At 37.9% G+C, this 19,213-nt stretch overlaps 1 protein-coding gene across 7 annotated transcripts in view; it reads right to left on the bottom strand.

The window, feature by feature from the left end:
* Rapgef6 (Rap guanine nucleotide exchange factor 6) overlaps positions 1 to 19,213 on the bottom strand; it is a 156,278-nt gene that overhangs the window by 90,004 nt on the left and 47,061 nt on the right. For all 7 annotated transcript variants that reach the window (XM_042688796.1, XM_042688800.1, XM_042688797.1 and 4 more), the window contains exon 6: positions 14,788 to 14,931. In XM_042688796.1, coding sequence (XP_042544730.1) covers positions 14,788 to 14,931 — 144 coding nt within the window. The remainder of the gene's footprint in view (positions 1 to 14,787; positions 14,932 to 19,213) is intronic.

The raw sequence follows: 19,213 nt of genomic DNA, 5'->3' as shown, positions 1-19,213 counted from the left end.
GGTTATTTCATTCTGTAGAGCAAGCACTGCAGTGATTCTTCTGCACCAGAGGCAAACCAGAAAGAATACTATACCTGAAGATTAAAGTTTCTTCTTTATACAATTTTAACCACTAGCTTAAAAAAAAAAAAAGCCAACCATTGAGCAAATTGGCAGTTAAAAATATATGCTCTAACAGGTCTGTGCTGTCAAATGTCCAAGCATCTCCAAAAGTCAAATTATTTTCTTTTCACATGCAGTCTTTACAGCTCTGCAATACCGCTTCTGTTCTGATGCATCAGTAAGCCAGCACTCTTGATCTGGCTGTCCTAATTAAAAATGTATATATATGATACAGCACAAAACATCCCATCTTTTGCTAAAGCAAGATTATATGTTAATGTCTTAATTCCTACTGTCCTTGCCTGCTTCACAGCAGCTCCCTAAGGAAAAGCTCCTCTATTGATTCTATGCTCTGCAGTAAGATGAAATATCTAATAAGAAGGAAGGAGAGTGGGAGGAGAATAGAGCTAAAAGGATGACATCACCTGTACAGAAAGCCTTCGGAAACTGCATTAGATCAATTGGCTACTGTATCTGCAGCTGTAGCCCAAAGAGCAATTTACTGAAAACACACAGGCATGCACATGCGCGTGTACGCACGCGCGCGCACACACGCACACACAAAACACACCCTACTCTATGAGACACATTGCAAGTTAAGAAAAAAATTGGCTCAAGTACTCTATTTCACAGTTTTAAAAAGAATCCACTTTTATTTAATCCTGTACGCTCAATGTTTCTTAATGTTCAAATTTAACACAGCATTGTTCTCCCAAGAGAAAATCCATAGCTCTAGTGAGACACTACTGCAATCCAAAATACATAAGGCAGTCTAGCTCTCACGTATGTACAGCATTACTAATTCAAGGGTTTCTGCACACAAATCTATTTACCAAGTAATGAACAGTTCATGTCATCTCTAAATTAATGCCAAAAACATTTAAAAGTACTGATTTATATGTAAATAGTTAATTTAAATAACAATTTCATTTTTCAAGGCAAAGCTGAAGAAGCCACAGGCACAACAGTTGTAGCGTGCCATCAATTCCTCTGAGGAAGAATAATTTACACAATATGGTACTTTCCTGTAGCTCAATTCCTAGACAGAGACAAGCCAGAAAAACCTCAAAGGGTATCGGAGTAGAAAATGATTAAACCTGCTACCACCAGCATGAGCTTGGACGCAAAGAAAACTGACAAATTTTTCCTTAAAAATTACGGAGAAATAAATTGGCCACAGCCTTTCCCCTGTGAATAATCACAGTACTTCTAGTATCCACCCTTATTATGTTTCTGCTACAAGATGCAGCTACTCCCACCTACACACTTACACTTACAATAGTGCCTCCCAATGGTTGAACAGTTTCCAATGGTAAAATAGTCACACACACCCACACAACAAAATTATGAGACTAATAATCAGTGAAAAAAAATCAAATACCTATTTGTCCTATTCATCTAATACTTTTGTTTTTGGGGGGGAAAGCTTCAACATAAAAATTATCAGATTATTTAACCTAAGAGACAGGTGTTATAACAAAGGACTCCACTTACAGGAGAGAAATATCCCATCATTAGGCATACATACAGAAAAGTGAGTTCATCAATACCCTTGGGCAAAGTCCGAGCTACTTTGTGAACAATACTGTAATGTTGATCTGAATTACGCTGGTACTTATAAAACTAGACTTGAATGAAGTAAAACTATATTCTAAAGAAAGATGAGTCACACTTTCAAAATATCTGACTATAAATTTAGGCTTTCAAAAACATAAGGTTTACCTTTCTTTGCAAAGAAACTTCAAAAGACAAAATTTACATATATACAGAAATCTTCATCTGACTATTGATACAAATAGTGTGAATAGATTTCTAAATGTAAAACATGCATTTAGTACATGGATGAAGACAGGTTTTTTGTGCTAAATATAAATCTCCAAAAGACAAGCATTTTGTACATGAAAATTGGCAATAAGAATTAAGAATATTACAGTTCCAATGCCAGACAAAGTTATATTCATTTATAGTATTAGGAGGATGAAGTACAGACAAATTAAAAGGCAAAATTTGAATGGGTACCTTTTCCCTTTCTATATATAAACCATACTGATACCACACAAAGAGGAACCTCAAGTTGAGCAAGGGAGACAGTCGTCGCTTAGCTGCTTAAAAAAAAAAATTGCATTTCACTCACTGGATGAGTGAAATGCAATCCGCTATTGCCATATGTTAGACCCCCAGTACTCTACACCAGTTCAGTAAAAGAACCAGTCTCTTCCTTCAGTTTGGCTTGTAAACTAACATGACATCATCCCTTTCCTTGTTCTGCCAATCATCTCATAGTGTTTGCAATTCTAGAAAATGGTATGGGGAATCTATCATGCAAAATCTCCCTATGCAACAATACCATCAAAAGTAACAAGCAGGCCAAATCTTATACTCAGCCTATGCATTCATCAGCATTCTGAAGAGATTATACATACTATACTGCTTCTTCAGAAATGGTGACTTAACCTTTCAAATACTGAAGAAATAAATACTACTGATGAAAATGGTAATTTATCAAATTATTAAAAATATTTGACTAAGTATATAAACTATTTCACTTGCATCCACAATCAGAAGTTTATCATTTCATCTCATTATGCTACCAATTCAAACGAAGAAATGCAGCAAAAAATGATGTGCTCTATACACCACCTAGAATCAGCACAGGCTGCCAGTTTAGCATACGTTTTCCCTACATATGACATTTCATATCATCTTGATGAAATCCTTAGCTTTAAAAGAGTCTTTGGACTAGAGCAACATAAAGCAGTATGTGGATTTTGCCAAGTTTCAAACCACTACAAAATACTGTTCTAAAGATGTAAATGTTAGCAAAATTTATGTTAACTGTATAAATTATTTTCAAACAAGAATACAGACTGGAATATTTGAAATGATACCATACAGCAAAACAAAGGTACAGTCCTGACTATTACTAAACTGAATATAAATCAATCTTTTATTTCAAATACTAATAACACTAAAAAGAAAAGCTTACCACAGATAAAGGAATAATTACCTTAAGATATATCTACTATGCCAAATTAAAAAAAAAAAAAAAACCAACAATAACAAAGCCAGCTCTACACTAATGTCAGACATAATCACACAATTTATTCCATATACACAGTGAAGCATTATAATTACAATTCAGACAAGCCAAACTGAAAAGAAGGAAAAGAACAAAATAAAAACTCATTTCTGTTTATTAGTTAGACTTGGTCTTTGAAATATAAACTGCCGAATACATAATAAAATGTGTAATACTTTTGAAAAATAAATGAAATAAAGTATATTGCAATGGCCAGAGGTAACACACAAACCCTTGTAAAGGAAAACAGCAAGCCTTTCTAACCTCTTTCCCCCATGCTTAATGTGAACATCTGAAGTGACTCCCGTTATCAGACATGGTTAACTCTAATCACAGGTGCCCCTGAGGAATTCGTGTTTAAAGTGCCTAGCTTATCCATCCTCAGTTTTTCTGAAAGAAGGAAAACCAGGGTACCAACCCCCCACACCCTTTTTTTGTAAGAAACACTGGGCTTCAGCATACTCTCATGTATGTCCACTAACCAATCACCCATATGCTGTCAGAAAAAAACTGTCAAAGCCACCAGCCAGACATATGCACTATGAAATATGATCCATCCTTAGGGAGTCATCCAGGAAGAAAAAGCAAAGAGGGAGAGAGAAGCTGTTATCAACGAGGGTGATGTAAGCTTCTATAATTAGAACCAGTGAATCTGAAGGAACAATAAAAAGCACCACCATGCTTACACTGTCCCCTACTCTGGATGGTTCTATCCAGGCTCTTTATACACACAGACAGGGATATACTTTGCATATTTAGGAGCCAGCCAAGTATATTACATACCTTACTGTTTAAAAAAAATCTACTAATTTTCTTCAACAACAATTTAAAAGGTCATATCTAATCATGACAAGAAAATAAAATCTCACTTTAAAACTAAGCTATCAATAATATTATCATTTCTATAAATTCCTGGACTACAGCAGAGATTACCTTTTCATTATTTCTCTTTTCTGGCGATCCAAGGGCTTTGCACTTTTCAGGCAGGCACTTTTACCACTTTAGGCATATCCCTGTCCTTGCTATCTTTGATTTTTGAATAGGGTTCGTCTATCCCCTCCCCACCCCCACTCCATTGGCCTAGATCACAATCCTCCTATTTACAGTTTCCTCATAGCTGAGATGATAGGCCTGTGCCAATCACAGGGCTATTTTTTGTTAGTTCAGATGGAGTCTTTTTAACTCTTTGTGGTGTTGGCCTTAAACTTCAATCCTACAGATCTGTCTTCTGTAGAGCTTCGATTACAAGTGTGAGCCATCATGTCTAGCTTTCTCTTCTTTAATTTTAAATACATTTCCTAGTACTTTCAAAGCCAAATACAAAATAGTTCAGTTAATTAAACAGAGTAAGTCAAACTAAAGGGCAGTAAACCATCAGCATTCAGATTATACTATACATTAGTAACTGAGCCCCTTTGAACAACCATACAAAGTGTTATTTTAGCAATGCTTTCTTTAGCAATTACTTCATGGGAGGTAGAGAAGGAGAGGATTACAGCTTAAGGCCCGCTTGCTAAGCAAATTTCGTAAGACTCCTTTTGCAGTAGCACACCCCTGCCATCCCACGCTTCAACCCATAGTAGGGCTCTCACTGATGTGCAATTGTCACCGCAGGCTACAGGGACAGCTGATATTAGAAGAATCGTATAAAAAGTTCAAGACTCCAATTCCAAGAAGGGAAATTGGGTGTGCTATGTGTCTACGATTCCAGCAATTATGGGAAGCCTAAAGTAGGCAGGATGTGGCTCAGTTCCACTTCCAGGTAGGAACTAAGACCCTATCCTAAAAATAACCACAGAAAAGAAGGGTAGCAGTATCGCTCAGTGGGTTTTGTGCCCCACAGGTTCTAAGAAAATAAAATTCTTAAGCCAGTGGCTTACACCTGAAATCCTAGCTACTCAAGAGGCTGAGATCTGAAAATTGTGGTTCAAAGCCAGCCTAGGCAGGAAAAGTCCATGACACTCATCTCCAATTAACCACCAAAAAGCTAGAACTAGAACCATGACTCAAGTGGTAGAGTGCCAGCCTTGAGCAAAAAAAAAAAAAAGGCTGAAGGAAAGCAAACAGGCCCTGAATTCAAACCCCAGGACACAAAAATTTAAAAAAAAAAAAAAAAGTATAATTGAAAACTCTGAATACTGTATTTTCTAAATTGGCAGAAACAAATTAATTTTATAAAAACAAAATAAAACCAATACATAAAAACAAATTCTGCACATTTAAGAAATAGCAAATGAAAGTACCATGGTCAAAAACGCTTTTCTGACCCAGAATCATCACTGGTATTCAGTTTTATCTGAAGTGAAACAACTTAATTCTACTCTTCCCATCATTTGTCAGACCCTTGACAATACTCAATAGTAAAGACAACTACTGAACACTACCAAACAAATCTATGTATGCAAAAATGTCATTTTACTTAGAGTTATAACACCAAATAAAATCCCAAGCAGAGTGCCAGCTATTTGTTCATGTGTACTCAGAAAAATCCCTGTATCCAAAGACAATCTTCATCTCACAGTTGGTTAGAACACAATGATTCATGAGCATAGACATAGATATCTAGAGAAAAGATGAAGAACAAAATTCAACTCTCTCAAGGAAAACCAAATAGTAACACTTTTTTTTTGCTGGTCATGGCACTTGAAGTCAGTGCCTGGGCAATGACCCTGGGCTCTTTTGTTCGAGGCTAGCATGCTACTACTTTAAGCTACCGCGCCACTTCCAGTTTTCCTTTGGTTAATTGGACTTTCTTGTCTGGGATGGCTTTGAACCGTGATTCTCAGATCTCAGCCTCCTACATAGCTAGGATTACAGGCATGAACCACCAGTGCCTGACTAAACAGTATATAATTTAGCAATTCTACTTCTTGTAGTTTTTTCTAAAGCAATTAAGATATAGAAGCATGTATAGAAGAAACAACTTTAATGACCAACTATAGGGAACTGAATATAATAATGGTATTTACAGGGGAGCATTATGCACACATATGCTATGGACTAGTCATAGTGGCGTATGCTTGTGGTGTGTGTGTATAAGTAAAGAAGGATGGCCACATGAGCCCAGCGTGTGTGTATATAAGTAAAGAAGGATGGCCACATGAGCCCAGCGTGTGTGTATATAAGTAAAGAAGGATGGCCACATGAGCCCAGCGTGTGTGTGTGTGTGTGTGTGTGTGTGTGTGTGTGTGTGTGTGTGTGTGTGTGTGTGTGTGTGTGTGTGTGTGTGTGTGTGTGTGTGTGTGTGTGTGTGTGTGTGTGTGTGTGTGTGTGTGTGTGTGTGTGTGTGTCAGCCTGGGCAACATAGGCCCTGTCTAATAAAACAAAAAGGATGATTTTGTTAAACAAAATATTTAAAAAATGTTCAATTACATATTTACATTAAAAAAATAAGATGGACATCTAGACACAGGTGGCCTACAGGACTCCAAACAGATATGACCAGAAAAGATCTTTGCAGTGGCCTATTATAATCAAACTATTAGAAGTAAACAAATTCTAAAAGCTGCAACAAAATAGTGCCAAGTCACTGTTCAAGATTATCACTTTAAGAGCTCCAGTAGCACAATCAGTTAGTGCACGGTACTTATGAGATTATCACTTCATGGGGGCTGGGAAGGTGGCTCCGTGGTAGTGCTTGCCTTGCATGTATAAGGCCCTGGGTTCGATTCTTCAGCACCACATAAGCAGAAAAGGCTGGAAGTGGTGCTGCGGCTCAAGTGGTAGAGCACTAACCTTGAGAGGAAGAGCTGAGGGACACTGCCCAGGCCCAGAGTTCAAGCCCCAATAATGACAAAAAAACAAACAAACAAACCAAAACAAAAGGTTATCACTTCAGACTAACAGCAGGAATCTCTCACAGGCCAGGATATCACTTATTTCAAGTAGTAAAAGAAAATAATTGCTATCCAAGAATGCTCTACCCAGAACACTTATTCTTCAGAAAGGGAGAAAGGATTGTCTAAGACAAAACCTGAGGGAATTCACTATGGGACTAGCCTTATAGGAGACACTTAGGACTTCTAGGGAAAGACATCACCATAATGAAGACACATTAGGTTATCAAACCAAGTCAGAACTGATACAGGAAGAGAAATACAAAAAGAACCAAACCATGTCAATATAGCAGACCAACAAACCCAAAGATAAACAACAGAAAAAAAAATGTAGACAAAGGATAGTCAAAACAATGACAAGGCCTGGGGATGTAGCTTAGCAGGAAAGCTTTTGCCTAACATACAAGGGGTCCTGGATTTGACACTGAGTACCACACCTCACATAAAAACAATTAGAAAAATTAACAAAATTATGTAAGTCTTTACCAACAATTACCTTAACTATAAATTATTCATTTAAAAAAATACAGACTGGATGAATGGGTAAGAAAAATAAGACCTAATAATATGCCGCCTACTTCTTCAGTAAAGACAGAAGCAATACTCAAGGATGAAAAACATATTCCATGCAAATAAAAACTGGAAACAGGTTGAAATATTCCCTTAGTATTTTTGTTTGTTTGTTTTTTTGGGTCTGGTTGTGAGGTCTGAATTCTGGGCCTGATCGCTGTCCCTCAGTTCTTCAGCTCAAGGCTAGCGCTCTACCACTTGAACCACAGTGCCACTTCTGGCTTTTTTCTTTTTGCTTATGTGGTGCTGACGAATCGAACCCAGGGCCTCAGGCATGCAAGGCAAGTACTCTACCACTGAGCCACCTTCCCAGCCCCTCCCTTAGTATTTTTGTTGGTAGGTTAGTACTCTATCACTTGAGCCACACCTCTACTTCGAGTCTTTTGGAGTTCTAATTGGAGATTAGCATCTCATGAACTTTTCTTCTGGCTTTCTCCTCAGATTTTAGCTTCCTGAGTGGCTAGGATTACAGGCATAATCCACACACACCCAGCCCAAGGAAAATGTTTAGAGGCAAATAAATAAAATCAAAGAAGAAAAAGGAGACATTACAACTGCCATCATAGAAATACAAAATGGTTGAGTATAGTGACTCATACCTGTAATCCAACCTAGTTGAGAGACAAAAGAAGATTGTGGTTTGAAGCCAAGATGAACAAGTTAGCAGATCTTACGTGAAAAATAACTAAAGCAAAAAGGGCTCCAGCACACTACAAGTGGGAAGCATAAAGGCTTGAGTTTAAAGTGAGAGAAGGGTAAGAAGGAAATACTAAAGATCATTACACAGTATGCAAAGTCAATAATTTGGAAAATCTATAAAAAGTGGATAAGTTTTTGGACACAAACAATCTACAAAAAGTAAACCCTGAGAACAGAAAAAAAAATCCTAAATAATGGGCTGGGAAGGTGGCTCAGTGGTAGAGCGCTTGCCTTGCATGCATGAGACCCTGGGTTCGATAACTCAGCACCACATAAGCAAAAAGAAAAAAGCCAGAAGTGGCGCTGTGGCTCAAGTGGTAGAGCGCTAGCCTTGGCTGAAGAGCTGAGGGACAGCGCCTAGGCCCAGAGTTCAGGCCCCATGACCGGACCCCAAAAAAAAAAAAAATCCTAAATAAGATCAAATAATGAGGCTGAAAAAACAAATAGAAACAAAAAAGCAAAACAACAACAAACTCCCAATATAGAAAAGCCCAGGGGCTGGGAATGTGGCTTAGTGGTAGAGTGCTTGCCTACCATGCATGAAGTCCTGGGTTCGATTCCTCAGTACCACATACACAGAAAAGGCTGGTAGTGGAACTATAGCTCAAAGTGGTAGAGTCCTCACCTTGAGCAAAAGCTCAGGGACAGTGCCCAGGCCCTAAGTTCAAGCCCCAGGACTGGCAAAAAAGAAAAAGGAAAAAGAAAAGCCCAGGACCAGATGGTTTTACTGCTGAAATTTATCAAACCTTAAAAAAAAAAGAACATACATCAATTCCTTCAAGCTTAAGTTTATTAGCCTATATTAGGGGAGTTTCACTGTAATCTTCCCACACATATATACAATGTGTCAAACACTTACCTATGGTTCTTTCCCATCCCATTTCTTTCCTTCCCAACAGATTTCACTGTTCTAGTTCACATGAGTAAACCACTTCCACGGTATTCATCCTTTCATCCCATTACTTAGCCCTCCTACTCCCAGTAACACCTACCACCTTCAGTGGCTTCTGATCCACTTCCCAGTCTTTCATTTTTCCATTTTTTTATTTAGTGTTAACAATTCTTTTCAAACTTCTATCAGAGAACTGAAAGGGAGAGAGAGCTCTTGAAATCATTTTATGATTAAAACCATTAAAACCAGTAAGGACACAGAAGAAAAACAAAAGGAAAGTACAGTCAAATACACCTGATAAATATCATGAACACTGTCAATAAATACTAGACCAAATCCAAAAGCAATTAAAAAAAGAACTCACCATGACCACATGGGATTTGGTTCTAGTGATGAACAGTTCAACATATACAAGTTAATAAACTTTTAATAAAGCCATGTATGGTAGTGCATGGCTGTAATCCCAGCTTGGGAGGTTGAGGCATAAGAACTATGCCTCAAAGCCAGTCTATGCTACAAAGTCAGTCACTGCCTTAAAAAATAAAAAAAAGCAAATGTATGAATAAACACATCTTACCAACAAAACAAGATAAAAATTATGTTTTTCTCAATAGGTACAGAAAAAAACATTTGATATAACTCATCATCCCTTCATTATAACTCTGAACAAATTAAGAATGAGCCCACTTTAAGGAAGGTGATATATGACAAATACATAGCCAATAACACACTGAATGAGGAAATGCTAAAAGTATTCCTCCTCTAAGTTTTGAAATAAGGCAAAAATGACATTCACTGTCATTCTAATTTAATATAGTTCTGAAAGGTTTTTTTTTTGGCCAGTCCTAGTGCTTGAACTCTGGCCTGGGCACTGTCCCTGAGCTCCTTTTTGCTCAAGGGTAGCGCTTGCTGGACCACTTGAGCCACAATGCTGCTTCTAGCACTTTTGTTTTGGTGATTAATTGGAGATAAGAGTCTCACGGACTTTCCTGCCTGGGCTGGCTTCAAACCGCAATCCTCTGATCTCAGCCTCTTGAGTAGGTAGGATTACAGGCATGAGCCACCAGTGCCTAGCAGTTCTGAAAGTTTTAATCAAAGCAATTATAGGCAAGAAATAAGCCATACACACAGAAAGTTATTATCCCTGTTTGCAAATGATGACTCTACATTAAAAAAAAATCCTGCTGGGAAGTTGGCTCAGTGGTAGAGCGCTTGCCTTGCATGCCTGAGGCCCTGGGTTCTATTCCTCAGCACCACATAAGCAAAAAGAAAAAAGCTAGAAGTGGCGCTGTGGCTCAAGTGGCAGGGCACTAGCCTTGAGCTGAAGAGCTGAGAGACAGCACTCAGGCCCAGAGTTCAGGCCCCACGACCAGACCAAAAAAAAAAAAAAAAAATCCTTGATATGCTATCAAAGACTAGAGAACTGATAAATTTAGAAAAGTTACAAGACACACACACACACACACACACAAATCAACACGCAAAACTCAGCACTACAAACGGGTGACGGTGGCTCACGCCTGTAATCCTAGCTACTCAGGAGGTTCGGGTCTGAGGATTGCGGTTCAAAAGCCAGCCTGGGCAGGAAAGGCTGAGAAACTCTTATTTCCAATTAACCACCAGAAAACCGAAAGTGGCGCTGTGGCTCAAGTGGTAGTGCTCTCCTTGAGCTGAAGAGCTGAGGGACAGCGTCCAGGCCCAAAGTTCAAGCCTCATGAACGACAAAAAACAAACAAAAAAACCCCTCAGCACTACCAGTAATTAATTGTCTTAAAAAGGCCAAAAGTGGAGCGGTGGCTCAAGTGGCAGAGCACTAGCTTAGAGCAAAAACAAGCTCAAGACAGTGCCCAGGCCCTGAGTTCAAGCTCCAGGACCAGTACATCCACGTATGTGCATGCACACGCGCGCGGACACACACACACACACACACACACACAAAATCATAAAAGCAATCTCACTCGTAATAGCTACAAAATAATTAAATGCCGATGAACAAATTTAATCAAGAAAAGGACATACTTCTGCAATGAAAATTGCAAAGCAGGTGGGTACCAGTGTCTCACATGTGTAATCATAGATACTCAAGAGGCTGAGATGTTAGGCTTGTAATTCAAAGTCAGCCCCAGCACCAAGTTCATGAGACTCTTATCTCCAAATAAACACCAGAACACCAGAAAGCCAGAAATGAAGATATGGCTCATGTGGTACAGTGCTGCCAGCCTTGAGTGAAAAAGGTAAGGGAAAATGCACAGGCCCCAAGGTCAAGCCCCAGTATTGGTGCATGGGCATACCCACACCCACACAATTGCAAGATGAAAATTAAAGCAACTAAAGAAACAAAATCACATATTGGGAAAATTAAAATTATTAACTTCCATATTCAAAGCAATTTACGGATTGATGTAACCTATAAATACCAATGATATTATTTACAACATTAGAAAAAAAATCTTAATTTATAGAAATTACGACAAAACCACAGCCATAGAAGCCTATATCAAATGAGCAAAGCGGAGGAATAGTAGTTCCTGGTTTCAAGATATACTACACAGTCAGAGTAACCAAAACAGGATGGAACAAACATAAAAACACACTAGAAGCAGGGTAGCTCACAAATGTAATACTAGCTACTCAGGAGGCTGAGATCTGAGGATTGCAGTTCACAGCCAGCCCAGGCAGAAAAGTCCCAGTGAGACTCGTCTCCAGTTAACCACTCAAAAACCAGAAGTGGCACTGTGGCTCAAGTGGTAAAAGCGCTAGCCTTGAGCACAAAGAGGCTTAGGGACAGAGCCCAGGCCCTGAATTCAAGCCCCACAACCAACAAAAAGAAAGAAAACAGACATAAAAACCAACAGAAGAGAACAAAGATCTCAGAAATAAACCTACACATCTATAGCCAACAGATTCTCAACACATGTGCAAAAAACATTGTAGGAAGGACAGCCCTTCAATAAATAGTGCCAGAAAAACTGATATCCAATTTCTGAAATGACCTCTATTTCTCATCCTATACAAAAATCAACTCAAAATCGATCAGAGACTTAAAATGTAATCTGAAACTCTGAAAACTAACAGAAGAAATCACAAGGGAAAGATGACATCAATAACCAGCGCTTAGATACAATCCTAAAAGCACAAGCAGCAAAAGCAAAAGCAGATGAATAGCATTATAAAAAACTAAGTTTCTACACAATAAAGAAACAATCAACAGGGTGAAGGGGAGAAATAAATGGACAACTACTCATCTGACAGGACTAATAATATCTAGAACACATAAGGAACTCAAAAACCAAAAATACAAGCTATTTAAAATGGGTAAATCATCTGAACATTTCTCAGAAAACAAAAATGGCTAACATATGAACATCAAAATCCTCAGAAATAATCTCATTCTTCTTAGGATGGCTACTATCAAGAAGACAACTCTCATATACCATGGGCCAGCATGTAAATCAGTAGAGTCATTATGCAAGATAGTATAGATTCATAAAAAATAAAAATAGTTGATACTGTGGCACACTCACATATATACCACACGGGCAAGAGGACAGGAAGTCTGAGGCCAGCCTGGGTAATGAGCTATACCATTCCTTGGTAAACATCCCAAAGAAATCAGCATACAGAATAAATACTGAATGGCCATGTTTATTGTGGCATTATTCACAACGGTTAAGATACAGAATTGACCTAGGGACTCATCAGTGGATGAATAAAGAAAATAGAGTATTATTTAGTCATAAAGAATAAGTCCTATTCATTGTAGCAAAACAGAGAAACTTAATTATAGTAAGGAAAGTTGGACACAGAAAGAAAAGTACCAAATACTTGCTTTAATATGTGGAAACTAAAATAACAGTTGGTCCGAACATAAAATACTAAGAGTTAATAACTCCTGATTACTAAGGGTTGGGAAGTTGAAGGGCACTTAGGGAAGGAGAGACAAAATAAGTTGGATTTGATTAGTGCATACTTTATGCAAGCATCAATACAGAACATAGAATCCTATTTATTAATTATAGATACATATTACTTATGTAATACAACAAAACAAGTTAGTTTAAATAGTGGCATGTCAATAATAATGAAAACAGAAATTGAAGCTACTGTGGCTCTGAATTGGGGAAAATTGTGGGATTATTATTTATTGACAGAAATAGGATGTATCCAATCAATGAAACTAGGCAAATGTGAAAAAAAAATCTTTAGAAGTTGCCTTAAATAATTCTTATTCCTGTACAAATAAATTTTATTCTTCTTTAATCCTAACACAGAAGGAATACATTCCTGCTTCTGACAACCAAAAGAACTAAACATGCTCTTGTGACTTTTCCTAAAGTCAACACTCCCACTTATCCTTCATCTTATAATGTTATTTTTTGTCAGTCCTGGGGCTTGAACTCTGGGCTTGGGCGCTATCCCTCAGCTCTTCAGCACAAGGCAAGTGCTCTACCACTTGAGCCATAGCGCCACTTCCTATTTTCAGTGGTTTATTGGAGATAAGAGTCTCACAGATTTTCCTGCCCAGGGTTGGCTTTGAACCGCGAACCTCATATCTCAGTCTGATGAGTAGCTAGGATTACAGGCATGAGCCACTGGTGCCCGGCCTTCATCTTATAATTTAAACACAGACAAACAAAAGAGAAAAAACTACAGTAACTGCTTATACTTTGGGAATGAATCTCCGACAATTGCTGTTTTTGAGGGAAACTCTTCCCTGGAGATAGAGAGGTAACACAGTAACCGAACACTTGACTAGTATATAGGAAGGCCTGTGTTCGATTTTTCAACACAACATGAACACACGCACGCAAACATACACATATACACTTATTCTTAGATTATGTTCCTTTTTAATTTAACTACTTACTAGTCTAAAACAAGAGCCTGTGTACAGCTACAAGGGTAAAGATTTCTAAAGAAATAGCTTATTTTCTAGTGTTACAAAAAGCTACTATTTCATCCAGTTTCTGGTAGCCCATGCTTTAAAAAAAATCCTAGCTACTCAGGAGAATGAAATCAGACAAATTTGCAAAGCCAGCCAGGGCAGAAAAGTCCATATGACTGTCTCAAAACCAAAACCAAACAAAAAACAGTGAAAGCAGGATTGAGGGTATAGCTCAAGTGTAGAGCACCTGTGGAAGAAGAAAGTTGATCAAGTGTGAGTGTGAGGCTGACCCCAAAGTACTAAAAAGATATTTTGTTTGTATGTGAAAACACACATTCAGCACTTACATAATATATGTTAGTGGAGAAATATGCATCTGTTCTACAACTGAAGGGAAGAGCTTCCATGTTTTTATTTGTTTATATACCTTATAGTATACCAGGAACTCCCCAGGAGTCTACTACCTGAGTTCTCACACTAGTAAGTACTAGGTAAATACTTTTTGTTATATTACTTAAACAACAAAGGCTGAAAACAAAAACACCTCTTTGATAAGAGGATTTAACTCTAAATAACCCAGTCACATAGAAGTACTTAGTACATTTACCTGCACCAAACATTTATCTGTGGAGAACAATTATTAATATTGGCAAAAACAAATGTCAAAGACACTATATGTATGAAAATTAAGGAAGAGGCTTGAAATATTTCTAAATGTACTCACAGAAAGGTAGCTATTAATGTCCACATCATCAGTTATGGTTTGACGCTCTCCTTTATAGTTAATTTTCCGAAACCTTCGTCGAGACTGTCTGGCAGGAATTTCTCTTTGTAGAATACTATCTTCATTATCTTTGGAATTCTCTACCTGAAACACATGTTCACATTCCTGATTAAATATCCAGTTGTTCCATGTTAAAGATAGTCTATGAAGTCTTAACAGGTTCATAAGGAAGCTTCATTTACTTCTGCCATGAAACTGAATCAAAACGCCACATAAGACAATGTGAGTTAAAAATGATTAGACGATGTTATTATAGAGATCTGGAGACCACAGTTTCCTCTCAGGAAACTGTCTCTTTTGCACACATAAACATATATCCTCTAAGTAGTCTCTTACCAGAAATGAAAGCTGTCGACTACACCTACACATTCAACAATTACAAGTTATAAATTATACCAATTATAAACTTCTTGATTACTTATTTTACTTAGAAAATGATTATGGTTAAGATTTTAGTGAACTGTTTAAAAAGTGGAAACAAAGACACTTTTACTCTATACCCTAATACCCCAAAGATTAGTGACTTTGTAGGCTCACAACAGTGATCGTTTTTCAGCTGCTTTTGGTTTTATGGTTGTTTGGTTTGGGTTATGTGTGCCTTGCTGGAGATCAAACTCAGAGCCTTGACAATACAACCCTGAGCTGCATCCCCTGTCCTACAACAATCCTTATAAAAGCTAAATTGACAGGCCTATCTATCTTCAAAGTGTGTGCTGCTGATATATGATTGTACTGCTATACTTTCACAGACTACAGCATTACTTTAAAAATAAAGTATCTGTAGAAGAGTTGCTTCAGGTTTGAAAGCTAAAGAGTCAGAACCACATAGCCAAATGACCACAGGCAGAAACTATGAGCCATATTAAATCCACAGTGACTACTATTAAATCCAAAGGCTGACTACACAACTAGGCAACAATAGGAATTACATTTGGATACACTGAAGACTCACAAATATATTTGCTTCTTTTGTTTAGATTTAAGTCTGAGTAGCCCAGACTGGCCACAAACTAAAAATCCTCCTGCTTCAGCCCCCCAAGTGTTAGAATTCCACTCTTGAAATACTACACCTGGATTAGCTTCAGATATTTTTAAGAAGGAATTTAAAAATAGCCAGGATTAGCAAACCCCACATGCTATTTCCAAAGGAGTAGGGGTACATCTTAAGTAAAAATTTTACTATAAAAGAGAACAAAGCAACAAGAGTAGAAAAAAGTAAAACAAATACAAAGCCTGTAATGTGATAGAAGTAAATCCAAGCCTATCAGCCACCAAAGAATATAAGTAGAAGAGTTTCCCCAAGTTAGAAAATATAGAAGAGCAAACAGACTTTAAGTAATAACACTCACAGAATACTAATGTAATGACAGAAAAGCAGAAAAAATTAAAATTACATATTAAACATCTCATTAAGAAACTGAAGCTGGGCGTCGGTGGTTCACGCCTGTAATCCTCGCTACTCAGGAGGCTGAGATCTGAGGATCACAGTTCAAAGCCAGCCCAGGCAGGAAAGTCCGTGAGACTCATCTCCAATAAACCACTAGAAAACCAGAAGTGGCGCTGTGGCTCAAGCAGTAGAGCACTCGCCTTGAGCTGAAGAGCCCAGGGACAGCGTCCAAGCCCAGAGTTCAAGCCCCCAGCCGACCAAAAAGAAAAAAGAAGAAATTGAGACCAGAATATAAGCAAAATAAAGATTTAACAAAGCTTAGGCTGAGCTTTCATTGGGAATGCAAGTTTAATGTTAGAAAACTCTAGTAAAGTAAAATCATACTAAGAGATTAAGGAAGAAAAAGCCATAAATCACCATAAGAAATGCAGAATTTTTTTTTTTGGTAAGTTTCAGTATCCTAATAAAAATACTTAGTAATGTTTTTTATATTTAAGGTAACCCCTTTTAAGGTACTATGAACTTTTGACAAATTCAGTAATTTTTTAAATCTCCTTGCTCCCTGACATGAGAAATTTCTGCCTAATACATTTCCTGCACTACACCTGATATAAACTATTTATTCCTAGAGGCTCAATCTTATTAGTGACAGAATGGTATTTAATCACCATAGCCTGGGCTCTATATCCACTAAGAATAGTTTTAAATAGTTGGTTATCACACTGCTCCCAAGCTTTTGTCCTAAAAAGTACATTTTTTCTTACAGTGGAATAACTTGACAAATACTTATTTTCTCAATGTGTCCAGCACTGTTTAATATGCTTTATTAAATTTTATTTTCACAGTGGCATTAAAATTAAGACTTAACAAACCTGGTAGAAAATAAAGAAACAGAGGTAAGGCAATAAGAATTAATGAATGCTAGAAGGATAAGGATAGAGATAACAGTGAGCACATACTTTGAACACTAGAATAATTTCTGATCTAGACAAATGTGTAAAGAAATGGAGTAACATTTATAAACTCAACTGTGTGCATTAGAGTCCTCCTCTCTCCTAGATCTCTTTTTCATCAGGGATCAATTCTAATGGGTTGTTGTCCATTTTTTCTTCTTCCTCCTTCCTCCTCTTCCTCCCCCTTTTGCTTTCAGCACCCTCCTTAAATTCCATCTTCACATTTAGTTTTACCTTTCTTCAAAGAATCAGGCTTTACTTCTCTTCTGACATTATTCTTCATCTTCTCTTGTTTTGTTCCCCCAGTCTTTCCAGAGGGGGAAATCACTCTTGTTTGATCTAGATGATCTCTTTTCAGCCTTCCAAACTTGGCAGATACTCACTGTCCACTGTTAGAATTGAAGCCATTTTTGCCTCCTTTGTGAAATATCTTCCAATATATACTGGCATTTAGAGGGCACTCTAACCTGAGCAACAGGAGGAGGGAGTTTCCGTACATCCTGCCACAATAATCCCATTTAAAGTTATATAGTACAAGTCAAACTAGGAACCAGACAGATCATTTTACACCTGCTTTCCCCAGTTCACTTTGGCTTTATAGATAGATACATATCACAAATCTGGCCTGCAATCCTCTCACCATGTTTTCCTGATATAGAAGCTTGGGCATTTCAATAACACACTGAGTAGAGGCAGAGCCCTTATGAACACAGCAACTCCTAATTTTTACACATTTCCGGAGTTCCTTCACATCACACTTCACACATACATTAGATTCCTAATGAATACAGAGGAGTTCACAGAGTAAGAATCGAACAGGTAATATATTAATAGCCATCATGTTAATAAAACTAGTAACTATGACAGATGCTGGGAACTCATACTTGTAATCTTAGCTACTCAGGAGGCTGAGACTTTGAAAGACTGTGGTTTGAAGGCAAGCAAAACAGGAAAGTCTACAAGATGCCATCTTCCAAATCATCAACAAAAAAGGTTGGGCTCATATGGCAGAGCACCAGTCAAGGAAGCAGGCTGAATGAGCAAAAGAAGCCAAGTTCAAACCCTAGTACCACCAGACCAGACCAAAACAAAACAAAACAAAACAGAGCAGCTGGGTATCAAAAACATTTCCCTCAAGCAAGGTGGTACCAGGGTCTATGTGCAGAGCCCACCACTTCTCAGCCACAACATGGCTATAACTGGTCAGTCTTCATTTCTTCACAACATCTACTTAGTAAATTTACTGATTTTTTTAATTGACTGTAATTCAATTATACCTATTTGGCCCAATGTGTAATAATCCAATCAGGGTAGTAAATACTTCTAAGAAAAAAAGGCGAGCTGGGAAGGTGGCTCAGTGGTAGCACTTGCCTTGCATGCTCGAGACCCTGGGTTTGATTCCTCAGCACCACATAAGAAAAAAGCCGGAAGTGGCACTGTGGCTCAAGTGGTAGAGTGCTAGCCTTGAGCTGAAGAGCTGAGGGACAGCACCCAGGCCCAGAGTTCAGGCCCCATGACCAGGCCCCCCCCCCCAAAAAAAAAGAAAAAAAAGGCACGTCTTGATGTTGACATTCTGTATTAAATTTTAGACTAGAGTTTTAACATCTTTGATTTTATAACTCTTTTATGCTATTTAAAGATGCTATGTTAGCAAGATGCTGAAATGGGGCCAAGAGGACAGGAGTAAAAGAAGTAGAGAAGTGAAGAGAATACAGCCAAGAATTCACTGTACATACCACAGAACTGAGAAATATAAGGGAAGAGGTGGGCTGAAGGGGAGGGGAAGATGTTGAAGTGGTAATACAGATCAAGGTGCATTGTACACATAAACTGCTTTGTTAAAAGGTAAAAAATTCAATACGTGACCTAAAATTAAGGTAAATAAGGGAAGAGGTGGGTTGGGACAGTGAATGAGAATGTTGAAAGGGTTAACAGTGATCAAGACGCACTGTATTTGTAAACTGCTTCGGTGAATGGCAACTTGAAGATAATAAAAATTTTCAAGTTAGAAGGTAAACCAAAATAA

Source organism: Dipodomys spectabilis, unplaced genomic scaffold (genome assembly GCF_019054845.1).
Source record: "Dipodomys spectabilis isolate Male_0828 unplaced genomic scaffold, ASM1905484v1 ptg000119l, whole genome shotgun sequence".
Classification (NCBI taxonomy): domain Eukaryota; kingdom Metazoa; phylum Chordata; class Mammalia; order Rodentia; family Heteromyidae; genus Dipodomys; species Dipodomys spectabilis.
The sequence above is the reverse complement of the archived record's forward strand: the minus strand, read 5'-3'. Positions and strand labels throughout refer to the sequence as shown.